Consider the following 19277-nt stretch of genomic DNA (forward strand, 5'->3'; position numbering starts at 1 on the left):
AGCCAATGCGCGGCCCGGGCGGTGAAGTCACGCTCGGGGCCCGCAGCCATTGGCCCCGCGCCGCCGCTCCGCGCAACGAGCGCGTCAGTTCTCAGCCCCCGCTGGCGTCACGGGGGGGACGGTCACACACACACACACACACACACACACGAGCGGGGGGGTTCCCACGGGGTCATCGAGCCTGAGTGGGGTCCTGCTCCCCCTCCCTCCCACTCAGTGCTTGTCACAGCCCGCGGGGACAGAGGGACGTGACCCCCCTGCTCTGCTCCCCTCCGGTGCAGGCCGGGCCGAGCACGGCCCCACTCGTGACATGTGTGGGCTGGGGAGACTCAGGGGGCCCCCACCCTCCTGCCCTGAGTTTCAGAAACACGGAGCCGGCGTGTGCTCGTCCCCGGTGCAGGGGGGTCCCCAAGGGGTGTCCTTGTCCCCGGTGCAGGACAGGGGGGTCTCAGGGGTGTCCCTGTCCCGGGGTGCAGGATGGGGGGGGGGCACCATCCCTGTGCCCCCATCCCTGTGCCCACGGGTGGGGGGGTTGGGGTGTCTGGGGGGTGTCCCTGTCCCCAGTTCAGTGCAGGGGGGGTCTGAGGGGTGTCCCTGTCACCGGGTGCAGTGCAGGGGGTGATGAGGGGGTGCCCTTGTTTGTGGGTGCAGTGCAAGGGGGGGATTCTGGGGGTGCCCCTGTCCCTGACTGCAGCACAGGGGGTGCCCAGGGGGGTCCGGGACCCCAGAGCAGCACCGGAGGGGGGGCCGGTGCAGCGAGGGAGGTGCCCGAGGAGGGGTGAGGGACCCCCGGGGGCTGTGGGAGAGGGGGTGTTTTGTCCTCGGTGAGTTCCCGGGAGGTTTTGGGGCCTTTTGTGCCAACCGGGGGGTTGTCTGTGCCCCCACTGTGTGCCCAGGGGGTCGGGGTGTCCCGGGGAGGGCTGTTTGCGTGCCCGGGGGGGGTCTATGTCTTCGGTGGGTGCCCGGGAGGGCAAGTTTATGTTCCCGGGGGGAGCGTTTGTGTCCCTCAGTGGGAGCCCGGGGGGTGTTTGGACCCACGATGAGTTCCCGGGGGGGTTTGTGACCCTCGGGAGGGGTGTCTGTGACCTCGGTAGGTTCCCGGGGGGGTGTTGTGTCCCGGCGAGGGGGGGGGGACATTTGTGTCCTCCGGTGCGTCCCCGGGGGGGGTTATGACCCCCGTGGTGTCTGTTTGTGTCCCGGGGGGGGTGTCCGTGTCCTCGGGAGGTGTCCGGGGGGGTTTGACCCCCGGGGGGAATTTATGACCCCCGGTGGGTTCCCGGGGGGGGATTTGTGCCCCCCAGGGTGGGTTTCGTGCCCCCCGGGGTGGGTTTCGTGCCCCCGGGGGGGTGTTTGTGTCCCCAGTGGGGTGTCCCCGGGGCGGGGCGGGGCGGGGGGGGGCGGTGGCGCGGGGGGGGGGGCGGGGCGGGGGGCGGTGCGGGGGGCGGGGCCGTGCCCGGGGCTATAAAGGCGGCGGGGGCGGGGGCGGCGCGTCCCCCCCCGTTGGCGGCGGAGCGGCGCGGAGCGGAGCGGGCGGCGGTGCGGGGCTGCGGGGCTGCGCTACCACCAGCAGCGGCGGCTCTGCGGGGCCGCGCCGGTGAGCCCGGGACGGGACGGGGGGGGATCCCGGGGGGGCGGCCGCAGCACCGGCTGACACCCCCCCCCCCGCCCCCTCCTCTCCCCGCAGGTCTCGGCCACCCCCCGGACTCCCCTCCGGCTCTGCCCGTCCCTCCGCCTCCCTCCCCCCCACCCCTCCGATTTTTTATTTTTCCACACTGCCCCCCCCCCCAATTTCTCCCAGAAACGCCGCCCCCCGCCCCCCCCCCGCAGCAAGATGGTGCAGAAGAAATCAGAGATCCCGGGATTCCACCGTTCCTTCAAGGTAAGGGGTTGCCCCCCCCCGCCACCGCCCCGCTTCCCGGGGATGCTCGGGGTGGGGAGGGACTCTTGGGGGGGCTCCGGGGCCGGGATCGTCCGGCATCGCTGCATCCCCTGCACGGGAACGGGGGCGGGGGGGGGGGGGAACCAGCCGCTTCCTGCCCCCTCCCCCCCCCGGCAACCCCCAAAATTGAGAAGCAGGGAGGCACTGCCACCTAAAGCGGGCAGCAGGACCCCCCTGTCCCCCCGTGCCGGGGGTCGGGTGTGTATCCCCCCACCCCCGGGTGAGCGCTGGGCTGCTGCAGCTCCCACGGGGTCCCCGGTGTTGGGGGGGCTGCGCTGTCCCCCCGCCTCGGCAGCGGGGTGCGGGGGGGCTCCCGCGGCGGGAGGAGGGCTCAGGGATTCCCAGGCCCGGCCCAGGGTCGATCCTGCAGTGCCGCCCACCCTGGGGTGCTCCGGGTGCCCCCAGCCCTGGGCTGTCACCCCCCCGCCGTGCCCCGGCACTGTCACCTCGGGGGGTGTGCGGGGGTCGCTGCGGTCCCGCTCCTTTCGGTGCCGCCCCCCCCGCCCCCCTCCTTCCCGGCTGCGGATCGGGGGGACCTTTGTTCGGTTTCTCTCCGGCCCGGGGGGTGCTGGGGGTCGCCCCGCCCCCTCATTGCAGTGCCCCCCACTCCTGCTCGCACGGCCTCTGACCGGGGTTTGTGCCCCCCCCGGGCTGTCCGGGGATGGAGGGGGGGACACCTCGGCTGTGCCGATGGAGCCGGTGCGCAGCCTCCCCTCCCCCAGACCTTTGTGTGGCGGTGCTGCGGCAGCTGGCGGGGCCCCCCGCCCCCCCGGGCCCCCCAGCACCCCCCTGTACTCCCCGTGCCCCCCCGTACCTCCCCCCGGAGGCCTCGCCCCCCCCATCCCGCCGGGGCTCATCCCGGGGGCGGCGGCTGCGGGGCGATGCTGCGCCCCCCAGGTCCGGCTTTTTGGGGAGGGGGGAGCCGGCAGAACGCAGGGCAGGAGAGTTTTGGCCCCGGAGATCCAGAGTGGTGCTTGGTGGGGAGTTGCTCCTGGTGTGACCCCCGCACCCTGCAGCGGCTGGGGACCCCCCCGGCCCCCCCGGGCTGCAGTAAACAGGCACGTTCTGGGTGTTTCTGGCGGTGGCCGGGGTTGGCCGTGCCGGGCTTGGCAGCTGGCCCGGGCACCGGGCGGGTTTGGGAACGCCGCTGGAGCGGCCACCTCCACCCAAACAGATTTCATAATCCCGGGCAGGACCGGGCCCTTTTGCCCCCAGCACTGCCCCGGCCCACGGGGCGGCTCGGGAGGGGGGGCAGAGGGGCTCTGTGTCTTTGGGGTGCCACTGGGGTTTGGGGAGGGGGAGGCAGTGGGTCCCATGCCCTCCCTCCATCCCGGGGTGCAGGAGGGTTTGGGGTGAGCCCCGATCCCGCCGGGTTGGGGGTGTCCCACAGCTCAGGGGACACAAGGTCCACTGGAGCAGGACAGAGCGGGCTCCCCCCACCGTGACCTTGCAGGGAGCTGGGAGGACGTGGCCATGGTGGCTCTGGAGCCCGTCCTGCCCTGTGGCCTGGCTGCCTCCCCCTCACTGCAGGTCAGGTCTGGCTGGAGGTTTGGAGTTGGGTTGTGCGGGAGGCTCCGGTCCCTCTCATCATCCCCCGCGTGCTGGCCTGGGGGAACAACCCCACACAACCCCACAGCACCCTGGGGGAACAACCCCACACAGCCCCACAGCACCCTGGGGGAACAACCCCACACAACCCCACAGCACCCTGGGGGAACAACCCCACACAGCCCCACAGCACCCTGGGGGAACAACCCCACACAACCCCACAGCACCGCCCCCACCGGGACATGGGGGCAGACCCTTCCTCCTCCTCCTCTGGCTCTGCAGGGAGCTCTGCCTGTCCCTCCATGAGCTGGTGTCCTGCACCCCGGGGGGGTGAGCCAGGAGCAGGAGTGTGCTGGGCTCCGTGTCTGGGGTGGGCAGCTGGTGGTGGCTGATCCAGTGGCTGTCCCCTCACTCCTGTTCTTGGCTCCCACAGGGACAAAACCCCTTCGACCTGGAGTTTGACCAGTCCAACCACCTGGAGCCCGTTTTCAACTTCGAGTGCCCGCCCCGTCCCGGTGAGTGTTGGGTGCTGCGGGTGCCCCCCGTGGGGCTCCATCCCAGGGGGCTCCTCCCATCCCTGTCTCTGGGATGTCAGCCTTCTGTGCTCCCCCAAAAGCTTTGGGAGCTGCCCCGGGGGTGGTCCCTTTGGGGGAGCAGAGGTGGTGACTGATGGTGGTGGCTTTGCTCTGGCACAGACATGCCTTCAAGTCAACCCATCGACATCCCTGACGCCAAGAAAAGGAACAAGAAGAAGAAGCGCTGCAGGGCCACCGACAGCTTCTCGGGCAGGTTTGAGGGTGAGTGGGGTGACTGGGGCAGGGCTGGGCCCTCCTGCTGTCCCCAGGCTCAGGACAGTGGTGCCCGTGAGGTGGAGCTGGCAGCTCAAGTGGCCTCTCCCCTGCCAGATGTTTACCAGCTGCAGGAGGAGGTGCTGGGAGAGGGGGCCCACGCCAGAGTCCAGTCCTGCGTGAACCTCATCACCAACAAGGAGTACGCGGTGAAGGTAAAGCTCTGCCTCCCTCCCACCCCCGCCCCAGCTTCCCTTTCTGTCCCCCCCAGGCTGGAGCTCTCCCAGCTCCCAGAACCATCCGGTGCTGGCACAGGATGACTCTTTCCTGGAGAGGGGCAGGGCTGGGCTGTGCAGGTGCCACGCCATCCTCTGCCACCACCCAGCTCCGGCCCCAGGTCCTTTAGCTCTGCTCCCCTCCCTGTCAATTAGGGCAGACTGGAGCTTAAATTAACACTTGCAACATGTCTGGGGACGTGGGGCACGCGGGGGCACGTGGTGCTGGCAGGGTGGCCACCTCCCGCTGTCCCCAGGGAGGTCTCCGAGCCCCTGCAAGCATGAGGGTCATGCTGGGGGGGTTGGGGTTAGCCAGCTGCTTTTGGGGTCAGGGATGGGGATCCTGTGGCCCTGCATCTTGCAGGCTGCTGGCCACGGCACACGGGGCTGTGTCCAAATGCAACCAAATGCCAGGGCAGCTTGGTCTCCCCCCATTGCTCCGGGGGGACCTCTGAGTGGGGAAACTGAGGCAGCAGGGAGGGCTGGGGGGGGAGCCCTACGTGCCCCAAAGGGCTGAGCCCAGTGGGAGCACCCACGAGGCTGTGGGTGGGGGGGACCCCCTGCCCCTCCGTGGCACAGCCACCAAACCCCCGGGGCTGTGGCAGTGCCCAGTGGGGCGAAGGGCCCTCGGCTGGGCCGGCACTGGGGCGTCACATGGAGCTCTCTTGGCCCCGGCCCCAGGAGGGAGCGGCTTGGCACCGGCACTGCCGCTTGGCACCCGCGCCGGGAACAGCCTGTTCTGCTGCCTCCAGCCCGCCGGGCTCCCCGCCCGGCCCCGGGGGTCCCCCCGCCGGGGGGAGGGTGTGGGGGTACCCCAGCCCCTCCCTGGCAGTGCTGCCTCCCCCCTGAGCTCCCCCCGCTCTCCCTTCCAGATCATAGAGAAGCGCCTGGGACACATCCGGAGCAGGGTGTTCCGGGAGGTGGAGATGCTGTACCAGTGCCAGGGACACAGGTACGGTGGGGCAGGCACCGTGTGCCCCACTGTGGGCACGGGGGTGGGCTGAGACCGGGGTGACGCTCATGACACCCGTGGGGTGCAGCCGGGCCACCCTCGGCCCCACAGCCCCTCCCCTTGGCCCCTCTGGCCGGTGTGGGAGCGTCCAGAGGGGGACATTCAGTGGGTGCTGTGGCCATGGGGGCTGCAGTGGCCACACTGGGGCCGGGCCGAGCCCCTGCCCGTGTGTGGGGCGGGGGAGCAGGAGGGTCTGCGAGCAATTAGGGAGGAGTGGGGCGGGCCGGTGAGTCCCTCTCCCCTGGAATGCAGCCAGGGGGGCCCTGGCCGTGTGGTTTCAATCACTGGGAACGCAGTTTTCCCCTCCCAGGACGTGGGCTGGTGGGGGGCGTGGGGAGGGGGAGACCCAGGAGGTGTTTTGGGGGGATGCCGGGGCTGATCCTGCTGCTCCTGCAGGAACGTCCTGGAGCTGATCGAGTTTTTTGAGGAGGAGGAGAGGTTTTACCTGGTGTTTGAGAAGATGAGGGGAGGTGAGTGCAGTGCAGTGCCAGGGTCAGGGGGAGCTGGGGTGGGGTGGCAGGACCCCCACGAGCCCCCACTCTGCTCTCCCCTGGCCACAGGCTCCATCCTGACCCACATCCACCGGAGACGCCACTTCAACGAGCTGGAGGCCAGCGTGGTGGTGCGGGATATCGCCAGCGCCCTGCACTTCCTGCACAACAAAGGTGAGCCCCTGGGACACCCTGGGGTGCCCTGGGCCCTCCCGGGGGTGTCACTGCCCCCCCGGCCCCCTGCCCAGGGGACGGTGCCCATCCCAGTCCGGCCCAGCTGCATCACGCAACTCCTCGTGGTGCGGATCCTGTTCCTCCGGTTCGTTGGGACTCGGGGCCAGCAGTGATTTCTGCCCTCTGCCAGGGTGTGCAGGCAGGGATTTGGTGTGGGGAGGGAGGGGTCCCTGTGCCACCCCCAGACCTTTCACTGTGGGGCTCTTGTAGGGGGGGATTTTTGCCCTCATTGGCTCTTCTGCCCCCCAGGGATCGCACACAGGGATCTGAAACCAGAAAATATCCTGTGTGAGAGCCTGGACCAGGTGAGAGGGAGCAGCTGGGGTTTGGGTGCAGGGGGTGCTGCCCGGGGGTGATGGACACAGTGGGGGTGCTGCTGAGGGGGGTAGTGGTCACAGGGGGTGCAGCCCCAGGGACACCTCCCTGGATGCTGCAGCACAGGGCGGTGTGAAGCATGACCAGCCCAGGCATTGACCATCTGCAGCCTGGAAGCACGGGCTGTGCTCCTTGGGGGGGCTGCTGGGGCAGGGGGGGTCACCAACCACTCCTTCTCCCCACCCTCAGGTCTCCCCGGTGAAGATCTGTGACTTCGACCTGGGAAGTGGCATCAAACTGAACGGCGACTGCTCCCCCATCTCCACCCCGGAGCTGCTCACCCCGGTCAGTGCTGGGGGGGCTGGGGGGTGTCAGTCCCTTGGGGGGGGTGTCAGCCTCTTGGGGAGGGGTCCTGCAGGCTTCGGGGCTGGGGCTGTGCGTGGACACCCCCCTGCTGATGCTGCGTGTCCCCCCCGCCGTCCCCCCCGTGCTGTGGCAGGAGAGATGCGGTTACATAACGCGGGGGGGCCGGGGGGGCTGGCGCGGCGCCCGGGCTGCCGAGCTCGGTGAGCCTTAGCAACAGCCCGAGCACGGCGGGGCCGGCGCGGCGGCTGCGCCCGCACAACTGGGTCAGGAGCGGGGCTGGGGGGGCTGCGGGAGCCCCCGCGACTCCTGGGCTGGGCCCCCCCCGGAGGTTGGACCCCCCCGGAGCTCCCGGGGCGATCCCCGTGTTGCACAGAGCCCCCCCCTCGCTCTTATCTGCGGCGGCAGGTCCCCGCCCTGGGCAGGCTGTTCCCCCGCACCCCGGGATTTTTGGGGTGTGCACGTGCTGGGGGAGGCGGAGCCCGGCTGGTGTGGGGGCACAACAACAGAGATGGGGGCCAAAGCACCCCGGCCCCCCTCGTTCCGCCGCGTGTACCCTCCTCCTGGGGCGGGATCTGAGTCTGGGAGGTGTCCCGAGTTCCCCGTTCTCAGCCCGAGGGGGGTGGCTGCCCCATTCCCGGCGGGATCGGCCCCGCCCTGGAGCTGGCTGCCCCATTCCCGGCGGGATCGGCCCTGCCGTGGAGTCGGCTGCCCCATTCCCGGCGGGATCGGCCCTGCCCTGGAGCTGGCTGCCCCATTCCCGGCGGGATCGGCCCTGCCCTGGAGCTGGCTGCCCCATTCCCGGCGGGATCGGCCCCGCCGCGGTGCCGGGCTCGGGGCCGCGGGTGGGGGTTGTTTTGCTGCGGTGCCATCAGCTGCCGGGGCTGGGGAGGCCCCTGCTCGGAGGCCCCTCTCGTTCCGGGGTGATTATCTGCTGGCTGCAGCTCTTTTCTCCCCTGGTCACGAGGCCCGTGTGGGCTGCGGGTCATGTGCTGGAAAGCCCCAGAGCCCCTGGAGCGATCGGGGAAGGGCTGGCGCTGCCTCCCCTTCCCGCGGGGTTAACTCCTCCCGCCCCGGAGCCTGCGCCTGCCCCGGCTGAGCTGCCTGGAACGGGCAGAGTCAGGCAGAGGAACAGGCAGAGCAGGATTGTCCCTCTGTGTCCTGCAGCCTCTCCCAGGCGATGGAGCGGCCGCTGCCCTGCTGAGCCGGTTGGGTGGCGGTGGTGCTGTGGGGTGTGGGTGCTGTGGGGTGTGGGTGCTGTGGGGTGTGGGTCTGGCTGTCCTGGTGCTGTCCCACGGGGGTTGCACCCTTTAGGCTTTTTTTTTTTTTCCCCTGTGGGGTGGCAGCTCGCTGTTGGGTGACCCCAGAGAGGCAGGTCTGTGGCATCCCCCGTGCTGGGAAACCCTGCAGGATGATCTGCCCTGGCAGGAGCAAATCCCAGGGAGCAGCCCTGTCTGCACCCTCCCTTCAGGGGTGCAGCCCTGTAGCTCTGGCAGAACCCTCCCAGCCCCCTCTGCCCTTGGCGCCCACCCTTTGGGCTCACCTGCCTGTCCCCACAGTGTGGCTCAGCCGAGTACATGGCCCCAGAGGTGGTGGAGGCCTTCAACGAGGAGGCCACGATCTACGACAAGCGCTGTGACCTGTGGAGCCTGGGGGTCATCCTGTACATCATGTTGAGTGGGTACCCCCCCTTCGTGGGCCACTGCGGCTCCGACTGCGGCTGGGACCGGGGCGAGGCCTGTCACACCTGCCAGGTACGTGGGGGACCCTGCACTGCCAAACCCACCCCCAGTTTTGCAGCAGCGCTCCTGGCTGAGCCCCTGTGATTTTTTTTTTCTCCCCCCTCCCCAGAACATGCTCTTTGAGAGCATCCAGGAGGGGAAGTACGAGTTTCCCGACAAGGACTGGGCACACATCTCCTTCGGAGCCAAAGACCTCATTTCCAAGCTGCTGGTGAGAGATGCCAAGAAGAGGCTCAGCGCAGCCCAGGTCCTGGAGCACCCCTGGGTGCAGGGGGTGAGTGGTGATGCCCCCTCCCTGCTCTCTGCTCCCAAAATTGGGGTGGGGGGACACCCCCCTGTGGGGTTCCTGGCTCTGACGGACTGTGTTTCATTGCAGTGTGCCCCAGACAACACCCTGCCAACCCCCATCATCCTGCAGAGGTGAGTGCGGGATGGGGGGCCCAGCCACCCAACCCCAGAAATCCTGCCCCAAAACCGAAATCCCAGCCCCAAAAATCCTGGCTCCTCTCCTCAGCACTGCTGTCTACTCCTGCTGCTTTTTGGGGGCTCTGCCACCACAGCTCTGTCTGGGCAGCGGCGGCTGCTGCGAGTTGGGTCCGAACCAAGTTTTCGGTGCCTGACCATGACCTGCACATGAGGAGGGACAGCCTGATATGTGACCCTGCCCTCCCTGCAGCCCCCCACGCCCCCCTGAGCCCCTGCCTCCCCCGCAGGAACAGCAGTGCCAAAGAGCTCACCTGCTTCGCCGCCGAGGCCATCGCTGTCAACCGCCAGCTGACGCGGCACGACGAGGACGAGGAGGAAGAGGCGGAGGAGGAAGCACGACCCATCATCATCAAAGCTACCTCACGGGCCATGCAGCTCTCCCCCCCCTCCGAGTCCAAGCTGGCCAAGCGCCGGCAGAAGAGCAGCCTGGCCAAGGCAGTGGCCGCCGGGCAGCACCTGGTGGCCCCGCTGGTCCTGGTGGCCGACCAAGCCTGAGCAGTGCCCCCTGCACCTGCTGGACCCCATATCCCCCCTTCTCCTTTCTTTCTTCCCCCCTTTCCCCCCCACCCAACCTCACCATTTCCGGCTAGTGACAAGATCAGGACTCGTCCCTGTGGCTGGTTTCCAAGGTTTTGCTGATCTTGTAGGTCTGGGGGTGGGAGGGTTTGTTTAAGATCTTTTTTTTTTTTTAAGGTATTAACTCAAGCGTGAGGTTGCTTCACCCAGGGCACACTCAAGGACATCTGACAGACACATGGACTTTTGTTCCCCGACTCTTGGTTTCTCCTCTGACATTTCCCCCCCTCCCCGACACCAAAGGACTCTTTGTACCCGCGGCTGCTTTGACGATTTCAGCTCATTTCATACTGTGAACAAAAGACCCTCGGTCGCGTTTCCAACAACGGGAGTCACATTTTAACCTCGTCCCTCCCCTCGGAGCTGCAGGTTTTTCTCCGATGTTGGGGTAGATCCCACCAAACCCCCCTTTCCCGGGGGTCTGGGAGGCACCTCCGTCCCGTGCTGGGGGCTTCCCTGGCTCTGCTCCGGGGGGACACGGTGGGTGTTGTGCAGGGAACCGCTCGGGCCGGGGGGAGATGGTGCCAGCGAGGGAGCAGTGCCCTGTCCCACCGAGCCACCCTCTCTCCTTGGCATCCCAGAATAAGCTATTCACCCCCTTCTTTTCTTTCTTTTTCCTTTTTTTTATTTTTTTTATGATTGTTGGTTTTAAACTGCTAGCTGTGCTTCTCTACAGGGCACAGAGAAATGTCTTCCTTTCCTCCCTCCTGTGCTCCAGCAGCGGCTCCCGGGGGTAAGGCCAGAGCCGGGGGATTCGCAGGCACCCAGGGCTGGGCTCTTGTGCCAGGGCAGGGGTTGTACCCCTGGGTTTGGAGGCGCTGGTGGCTGTGCCCTGGTGGAGGTGTGAGGGGGATGAGGTGTTCAGGGTGGCCAGAGCAGCCAGAAACTCCCTCTGGGAATAGTTGTGCTCCGTGGAAAGCAAGGAGCCACTTAAGGAGCTCTGGGACCTGCTGCAGGACAGTGAGACCTGCTGTGGCTTCGGGCTGGCCCCGAGGCTGCCGTGGCAGGAGGGTCTGGGGGCACAGAGGGTGCCCAGTGCCCTAGGGATACCAGTGGGGAGCAGCCAGGCTGGTGGCAGCACCCAAGGGCCGCAATGTTGGGGGAGCAGCCTGGGGACGGCTCAGAATGTGGGGCTGGAGGGCCTGGGGTCGGGGCAGAGGGCAGTGCTGGTGTGCGTGTTCATGGATGTGCATCCGTGTTCACGTGTGTTCAGGCGCTGCCCTTTCCTCAGGGCTTGCTTTGGGGAAGGGAAGGAATGCATGGCAGGGAAGGGCTTGGAATGCTGAGCTGGGATGAGGCCCTTGGCTGGTTTCTGGGTCTGCCCAGGAGGCACTTGGGGCTGGGCTGGCCTCCAGCTCCCCCCAGTGCCTCCAGATCCCCCCGACACCCCTGTGCCCCACCACAGGCACGGCCATGGCTTGGGCCACCAAGCTGTGCCCGCTGCCACCCCCCATTCTGCCGGGAAGGGAGTGCCCCTTTCACAGCCCCTGCCCACTCAGTGCTTGGAGCTTTATATTTTGCAAAAGCAGCCTCGTGTGCACAGGTGAGGGTTTGGGAGCTCTGAGCCGGGGGAGAAGAGGCTTCCCTGGGTCTTCAGCTGAAGTCAGTCGCTGTCTCTGGAAAAAAATCGAAAGTTCTCCTTTTCATTTTAAGACTGCTGACAGCAATACTATGCAATATATGTTGTTTTTTGTTTCAGGGAGGTGTGTGTGAGTTATCTTGGGGGAGGATGGGCAGGGGTGTTGGTGGAGCTTAGGGCAGGGGCCGTCTTCTCTCACCCTTCCTGGCCTTTCTGCTGACCTGGGGGCTGTGGGGGAGGGCGGCTCCATCCCCATCCCACCCCCCCAAAAATTGCCTCACCCTTGCAGTCAGCCCTCTCCCAGTCCCACCGTGCTGGGTGGGGAGGAGCGAGGTGGTGATGAGGGGAGACCCCCCCACGCAGGCACTGGGACACCCCGGAGAGGCCTCCTTTAACAGAAAGGAAGAAAGTCCATCTTGATTGTACATTGTTACTTTCTATAGCTTATTTTGTTTTATCAGTTGTAGATAATTCCTCGTTGTCTTATATTAAGAAATACTTGAATGATGTACAGTACAGCGATGCCTTGAGCTGGTATTGTGAAGCTATTGTTGATGCTGCATGGCGCAGCCTTTTTTTAACAAAACAAAAATCACACAGAGTCCGTGGGAAGGGGATGGCAGGGGGATGTCTGGGATTTATCTGTCCCCCCTGTGCTGCTGATGTTGGCAGGCTGAGTTCCCCCTTTTCCCCACGTGTAAGCGCGATGTTTTATATAAATACACGAGCACACCCTCTGTGGTGGAGGCGGGCGCGTGGCCTGGGTGACCCGTGCTGTGCTGGGAGCGTGTCCCGTGGGCACCCGGGGTGTCCCTGGCCGGGAATGTGCAGCTGGAAGGTGCTGGGGGGGTTTGTGGCGAGGGGATGGATGTGCCAGAGGGTGCCCGAGCTCGGCCCAGGCTTGGCTTGGTGTTTGGGGCGGGGGTTGGGTTGGTGAACCCAGCGCTTGGGGTGACCCATGGCAGGGTTCAGGTGTTGGGAGAGAATCTTTAATTGCCTCTAGAGCTGGGGATTGACTCTGGAATGGCTCCAGTCTGACTCGTGGCAGTGCTGGGCACCCCTGGGTGCCTCAGTGGGACAGGGATGGCTGGGGAGACCCTCATGCCAACACCTCTCCCGAGGCGGTTTCCAGACAGATGCTCCCGTGGTCCAGCACCAGCGACCCCTTTTCACCAACACCCTTCTTCTTCCTCTTCCCAAGCTTCCTCCCACCCTACCCATAGAGCATCTATCTTGGAAACCAACTTCAAAAAGATTTTCTTTTTTTTTTTTTTTTTTTTAGCTGGAAACTTTAAGCGTTTTGGCTTCCTCTCCTTCCCCCCCCCTTCCTTCAGCCAACTAACTCGACTTTAGAACTGGTTAGAAACGTTTACTGTGAAGCTCTAACTCTTTTTATCAAACCAGGAGAAGCTTTCTCCTCTTTACAATTGATGAAGACTGCCAAAGCTGGTTCCACAGGAGTCACGTTATCGCACTGTTGGTTTGTGCAGCAGCGGCCTCTGCTCGGGGGCTGGCTGGGAAATAAAAACTGAAAATATTTAAAAAAAAACAAACAAAAAAAATCAACAAAAAAACAAAAACAAAAAAGGAAAAAAAAAGAAAAAACCCACACAAAAATAAGCACTTTACTTGTATGTACCAGGTGACCTGATACAGCTGAATTGAAGTTTTCCTTTATAACAATTGTTGATGCCAGAATTTTGTATTCTGTTTTGTAAGAATTTAATAAAAATGCATTGAGACCTACGTGGTGGGCAGGTGCTTGTGGCAGGTGGGTGGATTGGGCGAGGTGGGAGGGGGAGAGAGACCCCTGGGTCTTCCCACTGTTGGCCTTCCCAGCTTCCAGTGGCTCCTGGTCCAGGGGGGCTGGGAGTGGGAGTGCAGTGGGATCCAGGAATAGGGGCTGGCAGCAGCTCCGGCCCTGACTCACTTTTCCCAGCAGGATGGTGTGATCCTTGAATCCCCAGCGGGACCTGGAGGTCACGGGCAGGGCTGTGCTCCCTGCCAGCTGCAAACAGCTTTTGGGGGCTGCTCTGCCACCCCCTGATCCACCCCCTGGTCCATCCTCCCCACACATCCACCTGCCAGGGGGTGAGGGGGAAGAGGAGGCCAGAGGAAGGTTGTGTGGGGGGATCTGGGAGGTTTGGGGATGGAGGAAGTGGTGGAGACTGGAGGTTGGGGATCAGGGTATGGGAAAGGGCTTTTTTCCTGGGCAGGGCTGCCCTTGTGGAGTTTTTTTTAATGTATTCTAATTTTTAAGGTATTTTCTGGCCTGGCAAATTAGTTTTGCTGCCATGCTAGGGGGGATGGAGCTGGATCCCTCTGGCTGCCCTTGCTATGGCAGGTGGGGATGCCCTGGCTGGCAGTGCTGTCCTGGCAGACCCCTGCTTTTTGGGGATGGGCTGTGGGATCTGCTGTGGACCAGCTGCTGCTCCTGGCTCTGAGCTGAGAGAGCCCCACTCAATGGCCAGAAATCTGGGCTCACAGCTTGGGAAATGGTGCTTCCTGCAGCACCTGGATCCAGACAGGACTCCTCTGGGGGCCTCCTCTCCCTGGTTGCTCCAGGACAGCCCAGGGTGGGAGCAGGGCTGGGGTTCCCTGGATGCAGAGAATGAGGAGTGTCTCCTGGTCCCGTCCCATGGTGCTGTTCCTGCCTTTGTTGAACGAAGTCATTGCTCCCTCCTGGACCTGGGGCCACCAACTGGTGACCTTGGACATTTTAGGAGCATCCAGTTCTTGGCTCTCCTTCCATGTTGTGTATCTTGCTCTCCTTCCCCTCTCGTTTGTTGTCTCCCCATCCAGAAACCCCTCTCCCCCTGCTCTTTGCTCATGGGTTATCCTGCAGAAAATCCACCTTCCAAGATTCCAGGTGGATCCCAGGCAGGTGGTGTGCCAAAGGCAGCTCTGCTGCAGACGCTGGTTTGGGTTTTAATCTCTGCAATTCCTTTGTGGGTCCCTCTTTCCCCCTTCCCTGCCTCCACCTCCCCCAAATCTGCCCGGCAGTTGGAACCCATCCCGGAGCACGTGCGGAGAAGGGCAGCCCTGAAAATAACCCAGCGCTGGGTTAAAATAACCTGCGCTGCTCTGGGGCCTGAGCATCGGCCCAAAATAGGCTCCAGCGGGATAAGGGCACTATAAATACACTGGCATGGATTGCAGGGGAGAAAAGCCCTGTGGAGGAGCAGAGGCGATGCCACCCACGGTGGCCTGGAGCAAAGGGGCCACTGCAGAGCCACCAGGGCGGCCTGGGAGATGTGGGGGAATCAGTCAGGCTGTGGGTGACGCGGTGGCTTGTGCCAGTTCTCAGGATTTGATGGAGCCAGCGGGTCCCAATGGGACCTGAGTGGCTGCTGGGGTCACACTTGGGTTCAGCCCAGGGCACCGAGGCACATGAAGTGTCCTCAGTGTTTTGGGTCTAAGCCTGGCTCTGCCGGTGACAGATGATGATCCAGGTGATTAATCAAAGTTTTGATTCACTATCTGCCCCAAACCCAAAGTTTTCTTTTCTTCCTTTCCTCGCTGAAGTGAGGAATGTGCATTCCCTCAGCCCAGACTGCCCTCCTGAACCATCCATGAGCCCCGAACCCACGCTGGCCATGTGGAGAGGAAGATGTGAAGGGCTGTTTTGGATCAAAAAAGGTTTAGTTTTCCTTTTTGTGCTTTTAAAATGTTTTCTGGGATGGGGCAGAGAAAAGAAGAAACCCTGTGTGTTTTGCAGTGAGTCACCTCTCCTGTCCAGGCAACCAAAACAAACCAGTCTGGGCTTTTTTTGGTAGAAGCTGTCACTTTGTGGCTGGTGTGTGTAGGTTCTCCCTCTGGAGCCATCTCAGGGAGTGACGTGCACCCTGGCAGAGCCCTGTGTGCAGGTCTGGCTCTGCCTGTGGCCAGCTGGTCCCCCTGCACCAGGATGAGCCTTGGTGGCATCGGCATGACCTGGCACATGTTTCCTCTGCTGCCTGGAAAAGCCTTTGGTCAGCCTTGTTTGTGGTTTTGGATGGTGAAGGGCGGCTTTTGGAGAGCCATGTGGAGCAGGTTTGGCTTTCCCACAGGATTTCAGCTCCCTGTGGGATCCCACAGGCCTTGGGAGCTGTGGTTGATCACAGGAGTGGAGCAGCACCAGGTTTTCTCAAAACCCAGGAGAGCATTTCGAGCTGTGGTTGATCACAGGAGTGGAGCAGCACCAGGTTTTCTCAAAACCCAGGAGAGCATTTCCAGCTGTGCCCCTTGGGGGCTCCGCCGTGCCCATGGCTGGAGCTGGCTGTGGACTCCTGAGTCCCCTTCTCTCCTGGCTGGAGATTTAAATCAAGGCCTGGTGCTGTCACACAGGGTTTGGCAGGTCCCACTTTGCCCTCCTCTGGCTCAGCCCCGGGATGTCTCCATCTTTGCCACACATCCTCCTCGGAGCTTCCTGGAGCTTCCTTATGCCTTAACATGACTCCTTGAGTCAGCCAGGGGAGAGCTACCTCTGCCTTCCCATCTTTTCCTTGGAACACATATCCCAAATGTATTTTTTTGCCTTCAGAGGTGAAGAAGGGCCGGGAATTCCCCACCATCCAACTCTGAGCACCCCAATCCCACCATTTCATTCCAGCTCCTCATAGCCCTGTGTATCCCAGACCCTTCATTCCCAGCCCTGGATGTGGTCAGTGCTCCATCCCCCCCAGCTGAACCACTGCTGGAGTGAGGCTTTTCCTCCCCCTGTGATTGCCCCAGCTAGAACAGCACTGCCTCTGCCCAGTGCCTGATCTCTGGAGGAATCTGTTGGCTGTTGGATCCAGGAATAATGACCCTGTGCTCCCAGATCTATTTTTGGGATTCTAAGGACTCCTGCACGGCACTAGTGTTTGTATTTCACTGGTGTTGGTCCAGGGTTGTGCAACAAACACCTCACCCTATCCCACAGTGCCAAGGTGAGTGTCCCACAGGGATTTCTGTGCCATCTGGATTATCCCTTATTTCCACAGCTGTGTTTCCTTACACTGGACCTGAGTTGAGGGTCTGGCTCCTGCCACAAGATCAATCACCCTTGTTTGGTTCATCACATGCCAAATTACTGGGATGTGTCTGGAGCACTGGCACCGAGCAGGGTGGTGGTGCTGGTGGGATCAGCATCGAACGGGGAGGGATCCAGTGGATGCCAAATCCCCTCCCTGTGTGATGGAGAACCACATGTCCTCCCTGGCGAGGCACACCATCCCCTCAGAGACACCACAGTTGCTCGAGGATGGCCATGGATTTGCTGGGATTTGCTGGGATTTGGGAGCAGGGAAGGCTATGGTGGAGAGGCTTCAGCCTCCATCACCTCCCTCCCCGTCAGCATGGGTTGGGCTGGATGTTCCTGCACCTCCTGGGCAGGCGACATTCCTGCAACACTCCTGAAGCTGGAGGAATGCGGGACCATGAAGCCAGTGCCCACCACCCACTTCCTACTGCCAGGGGTGCAGCACAGTATAACTGTGTAAAACCCCACTTTTGGTGGTTTGGGGTTTCTGTCCTGACTGCTCTTGCACGTAAAGGAACACGCCCCCCAAGCACTGGTTGCTTTGCAGGAAGAAACTGCCAGTGCAAAATGCAACACAGAGAAAACATGTCACTGGAAAATATAAAATACACCTGCCAGTAAACCTTTTCAAAACCAAAGGAGCCTGCACTGTCTGGTGGTCTCTAACCTCAGTCTTAGAGCAGCTCTTGAAGACACTGAGCAGACAAAACTGTTCAGTGCATCCGTCATCAAAGCTCGCTCCTTCTGCCAGATTTCACAGCAAATCTCTGCTCTGCCACGCTCAGCGAAAAAAAAACACCAAAAGGAAAACTCTGTGTAATAGAGGGTGGATAATCTTCTTCCTCCTTCAGGAAAAGTGCGTTCTCTCTTGCTTCAACCTGCTTTTAACACACACACACACAGACACAGGGCTGCGGCTCCAGCCCCCACCCCGTCCAAGCACCCAGCCGGGCACAGCGAGGCTTCAGCTCCCTCTAATGTTTCTGGCCCGACAGGAGGATCCCGAACGGGACAGGCCCGCGCAGGGAGCGGGCGGGCGGCCAGGCGAGCGCGGCCCGAGGGGACAATGCGGCGCTGCGAACGTGGGGAAGCAGCCGGGCCGGCACAGGGGAGTGTGTGCGTGTGATGTGCCGAGCAAACGGCGTGAGAGGGGAAAGCTGCAGCGCCCTGGAAGGGAACGCGGCTGCATTCAATGCTCGGTTAGTAACAACAAATGAAAGATTTCGCAGCAAAAAGGGCCGTTCCTCCAGAAAATACTATTTTTTAACAGTCTAAATAAATACTCTAAAATACTCCAAGTGTTTCCATCCCTGGGAATGTTCAAAAAACGTGTGGATGTGGCACTTGGGAACAAACATGGTTTAGTGGTGAACATGGTGGTGGTGGGTTGATGGTTGGACTTCATGATCTTAAAGGTCTTTTCCATCCCTAATGATTCTGTGATTTCATGGTTCTACTCATTCCTGCCTGCACAGGGACTATTAGGACAAGAGCTCTGAGCTCTGCATGGCTTGTGGCCACAGAAGTTTCCCAACCCTGTCCACGTGAAGTGCAACACAGCTTTAAAAACTGCAGCAGAAGAAGCAGAAATGGGCATTTGATGACATAAATACAAAACAAAGTTGGAAGCTCTTGATCAAAATTAGTGGTGTGACACCACCATGGCTGTGGTGGTTCGTGGTGAGAACCTGGAGCTGTAGGAGGGTATGGAAGCATTGAATCCATACAAACAGCACAGAATCCATACAAACAGCACAGAATCCGTACAAACAGCACCCAATCCATACAAACAGCACCCAATCCGTACAAACAGCACCCAATCCATACAAACAGCACCCAATCCATACAAACAGCACCCAATCCATACAAACAGCACCCAATCCATACAAACAGCACCCAATCCGTACAAACAGCACCCAATCCATACAAACAGCACCCAATCCATACAAACAGCACCCAATCCGTACAAACAGCACCCAACCCACACAAACAGCACATCAGTGTGTGTTACAGGAGGTGTAACACCGAGGCACAGGAAGCAGAAGGGGCAGCCAGACCATCTCCTCGCTGACATGCTGAGTCCCAGACCACAGGAATGGATGTGTGAGTGCAACACAGATCAGGGGACGGATAACAGGGAGAGGGGGAATGTAATTACCCTGCGAAGAATAAATCACTTTAACGGTTCAGTTACTGAGATCACAGTGAGGCAGTGGCACAGCCTCTTAATTAATCTTCTGCTTTGCAGCCTGTTCCTGCCCCTGCTCCATCTCCACCTCACCCTGGGGAGGACACTCCATGGTGGGGACACACCAGCTGAGCAGATCCAGGAGGATCTGGGGAGCAGCAGGGCATGCCCAGGTGAGGGATCAGCCTGTCCCGGGGAGAGCTGTGCTCCCTGCTCTGGGCAGGGTCATACCTATGGCGATCCTGGTGATGTGGTGCCCCTGTGGTGCTCCAGGCCTGTGTCAGCAGCAGCAGTCAGGAACTCTGAGCTAATTATTGTGAGGAATTGTTGGGCACAAAGCAGGGCTGGGGATGGCAAAGCCCTGGGTCTGCTGGATTGTGAGAGCATGAGGGAGAGCCTCCCCTCCACCCCAATCCCACCCACTGCCCCTCTCCACAACCCAAACCTCCCTGGCTCCTCACCCCCAGCACCGACCCCCTTCAGCCCCACAAGTCCCAACCTCCCCTCCATGAATTCCACCCCCATTTCTCATCCCTTCACAAACTGCTCTTTGGGCCCCCTCACCCCTCGTCCTTGCCAGAATGACTCCCTTCACAGGATGGCCCCTTTATCCCCCAAAATTGCCTCCTGGGGATTGCTCCTCTTCACTGCCCACATTGCTCCTCAGGGAAATGAGGAGCCTGTGCCTTGTCTCCCAAACTGCCCCTCAGGGATTCCTCCCCTCACTCCTCCACATTGT

General features: G+C 62.2%; 1 protein-coding gene across 1 annotated transcript; it reads left to right on the top strand.

Annotated features, from left to right (window-relative positions):
- Positions 1-1480: 1480 nt before the first annotated feature.
- MKNK2 (MAPK interacting serine/threonine kinase 2) lies at positions 1481-13094 on the top strand. The gene is made up of 14 exons (XM_051810696.1): positions 1481-1594; positions 1685-1879; positions 3921-4002; positions 4183-4284; positions 4393-4490; positions 5423-5502; positions 5959-6032; positions 6123-6227; positions 6537-6592; positions 6852-6947; positions 8525-8719; positions 8817-8981; positions 9084-9127; positions 9421-13094. Exons 2-14 carry the CDS (start codon positions 1832-1834, stop codon positions 9686-9688), a joined length of 1413 nt encoding a protein of 470 aa, XP_051666656.1. The 5' UTR covers positions 1481-1594; positions 1685-1831; the 3' UTR covers positions 9689-13094.
- The last annotated feature ends 6183 nt before the right edge of the window (positions 13095-19277 follow it).

The sequence above is a fragment of the Manacus candei genome, unplaced genomic scaffold, assembly GCF_025592945.1.
Source record: "Manacus candei isolate 608988 ecotype Guabito, Panama unplaced genomic scaffold, ASM2559294v1 h1tg000078l, whole genome shotgun sequence".
In the NCBI taxonomy this organism is placed as follows: domain Eukaryota; kingdom Metazoa; phylum Chordata; class Aves; order Passeriformes; family Pipridae; genus Manacus; species Manacus candei.

Coding starts and splice junctions, on each gene's coding strand:
- MKNK2 (XM_051810696.1), top strand. CDS start 1,832: ATGGTGCAGAAGAAATCAGAGATCCCGGGATTCCACCGTTCCTTCAAG. Junction 4,285..4,392: donor CTTCTCGGGCAGGTTTGAGG/GTGAGTGGGGTG, acceptor CTCCCCTGCCAG/ATGTTTACCAGCTGCAGGAG. Junction 8,720..8,816: donor AGGCCTGTCACACCTGCCAG/GTACGTGGGGGA, acceptor CCCCCTCCCCAG/AACATGCTCTTTGAGAGCAT.